The sequence below is a fragment of the Armigeres subalbatus genome, unplaced genomic scaffold (assembly GCF_024139115.2).
Source record: "Armigeres subalbatus isolate Guangzhou_Male unplaced genomic scaffold, GZ_Asu_2 Contig1064, whole genome shotgun sequence".
Classification (NCBI taxonomy): domain Eukaryota; kingdom Metazoa; phylum Arthropoda; class Insecta; order Diptera; family Culicidae; genus Armigeres; species Armigeres subalbatus.
In genome coordinates, this window is record NW_026941807.1 from 27,961 (window position 1) to 29,984 (window position 2,024).

The window sequence follows — 2,024 nt, forward strand, 5'->3', positions numbered from 1 at the left end:
AGCACAATGTGTTCAGATGGGTGTTGATACTTTTTAATCCGGAAAATTTTGAATCAGCGGGACCGGCGAGAGCTGAATAAGCGGGGGGGTTACAGTATCTACAAAACGCTCATTACATCGGTAGTTCTCTATGGACACGACACGAGACCTAGACGATGCTCGTGGCGAACAAACGTGCACTTGGAAGTTTTGGAAAGGAAAGAGCTGCTTACCATTTATGGTGGCGTGCAGATGGCAGTCGGTACACGGAGAAGCCGAATGAACCACAAGTTGCATTAGCTGTTAGGAAAATCATTCATCGTTCACAATGCGAAAACCGGGAGACTGCGGTGGGCCAAGCACGTAAGCAGAATTTCGGACAGTAACCTGGTGAAAATGTTTAATAAATAAATAATTCATACTTTTCGAAAATAAATTTATTTTATTTCTGCAAATATGTATACAATAAAAAATGTATTTTGTATTTTTGCTTATAATTATAACTTTTAGTACAGCTAGTTTCTTATAGCGTGAATGCTCCCATTTACAATAAGAGCATACCGCGAGACTACGATTTCATATTCCTATAATAACTACACTTACGACACTAGTGAAGATCTTATGTTACAAAATCGAAAATATCGCAATACAAGCCTAAACACAAGAAAACCCCTTCATCCCATATACAAATTTCGAATGGTTAAAACAGGAAAAATGTACAAAATATCTTGTACTTTCACAGTTCTGAACTATCAGTGATTAAAAACATGCGTGAGAGAATTCATTGACTGATAAAAATGTGCACTTTTCTAAATAAGTGTTATTTCTTCAACAACTTTTAACAACAATCAATTTTTATAATCTAGTATTTACATTTTTTGGAGGAAAAGCATAGATACATGTAGCACTAAGTCAAACATAATATGAAGAAAGTGATAACAATTTATCTGCATTCCATTCCAATGAAAGAGTGTGAATATTTGTCGTGTGTTTGGAGAAGGCATTTGGAGAACTGTACATTTTATTTCCAATGAATTTATATACACACCTCCATCAGCAAGGAACAGGGATTCCCCGATGACGGTTAGGATTATAATTCATAGCTCGATTATATTTCACAATAGCATTGCTTATGTACAGTTGAAATTCGTGAACGGCTCTACGGAAACTTGTTTGGTTTAATTCTAAAAATATATCCATCTAGAACTATAAATAGAGATTAAGATGAAAAAACTGATACCTACTTAGGAAATCTATACGGTTTGCTATGTATTGCCTCAGTGTGTGGAATAGTTACAAAGGTACAATGATAAATCAAATAGAAAAGAAAAACCTTCAAACTTTATTGTGCTTGGAAAAAGCCGAATTCCAACCTATCGCTTCCTTCATCTTCCTACACCGTGGTCGACGTAGAACTCGTTCCGGCCGATTTCTTCTCCACCAAATTTTCCCGGAAAAACTTAATCTTTTGCACAAAGAACGACTCTAAACTCTCGGCACACCGGTAGAACTGCGACTCTTTTGGATTGTAGTATCGACAGTTGTCGAATATTTTGGTCATATCACCGATAAACTCCGACAGGGTGTTGTAGGTTTTGCTATTCACTTTATTTTCCACTTTTTGGAGATCTGTTTGGGGTAAGAGATATTACAATGACTTACTTGCGGTTCAGAGCCAAACAAGACAATGCTTACCCATCGGTTCCTTGATTACACGATAATAGTCAGGTGCTTCGTCCGGATCAACCGGTTCCATGAAAGGCCATGCGCTTTTATGATGCTGCAAAAGAAAAGCCATATACAGCAACAGTTCGCTAACTGGGCGCCTTTTAACTGGACTGTTTTTTAACTGGGCGTTCGCTAACTGGGCCAAAGCCCAGTTAAAAAGCAGTTATCCGTCAAAAAACAACAACAAAGACTCGGTGACGAGGGGATTCTGAATGGCATATTCTTTAAGCTTCATGTAAAACACGATCACAACAATGCATCGCGAATTCCCTCGTCAGCCCAGTTAAAAAGCGGCGTTCGTTAACTGGGCTGGTGTT

At 38.1% G+C, this 2,024-nt stretch overlaps 1 protein-coding gene across 1 annotated transcript; it reads right to left on the reverse strand.

The window, feature by feature from the left end:
* Positions 1-398: 398 nt before the first annotated feature.
* Positions 399-1,968, reverse strand: LOC134202164 (nucleosome-remodeling factor subunit NURF301-like). The gene is made up of 2 exons (XM_062677209.1): positions 1,675-1,968; positions 399-1,608 (listed from the first exon to the last, which is right to left on the reverse strand). Exons 1-2 carry the CDS (start codon positions 1,775-1,777, stop codon positions 1,373-1,375), a joined length of 339 nt encoding a protein of 112 aa, XP_062533193.1. The 5' UTR covers positions 1,778-1,968; the 3' UTR covers positions 399-1,372.
* Between the last annotated feature and the right edge of the window lie 56 nt (positions 1,969-2,024).

What these genes read in the sequence shown, in the direction of transcription:
- LOC134202164 (XM_062677209.1), bottom strand. Translation starts at nt 1,777, where the DNA reads ATGGCTTTTCTTTTGCAGCATCATAAAAGCGCATGGCCTTTCATGGAA. An exon ending in TGTAATCAAGGAACCGATGG is followed by an intron (nt 1,609 to 1,674) that starts GTAAGCATTGTC and finishes TACCCCAAACAG; the next exon opens with ATCTCCAAAAAGTGGAAAAT.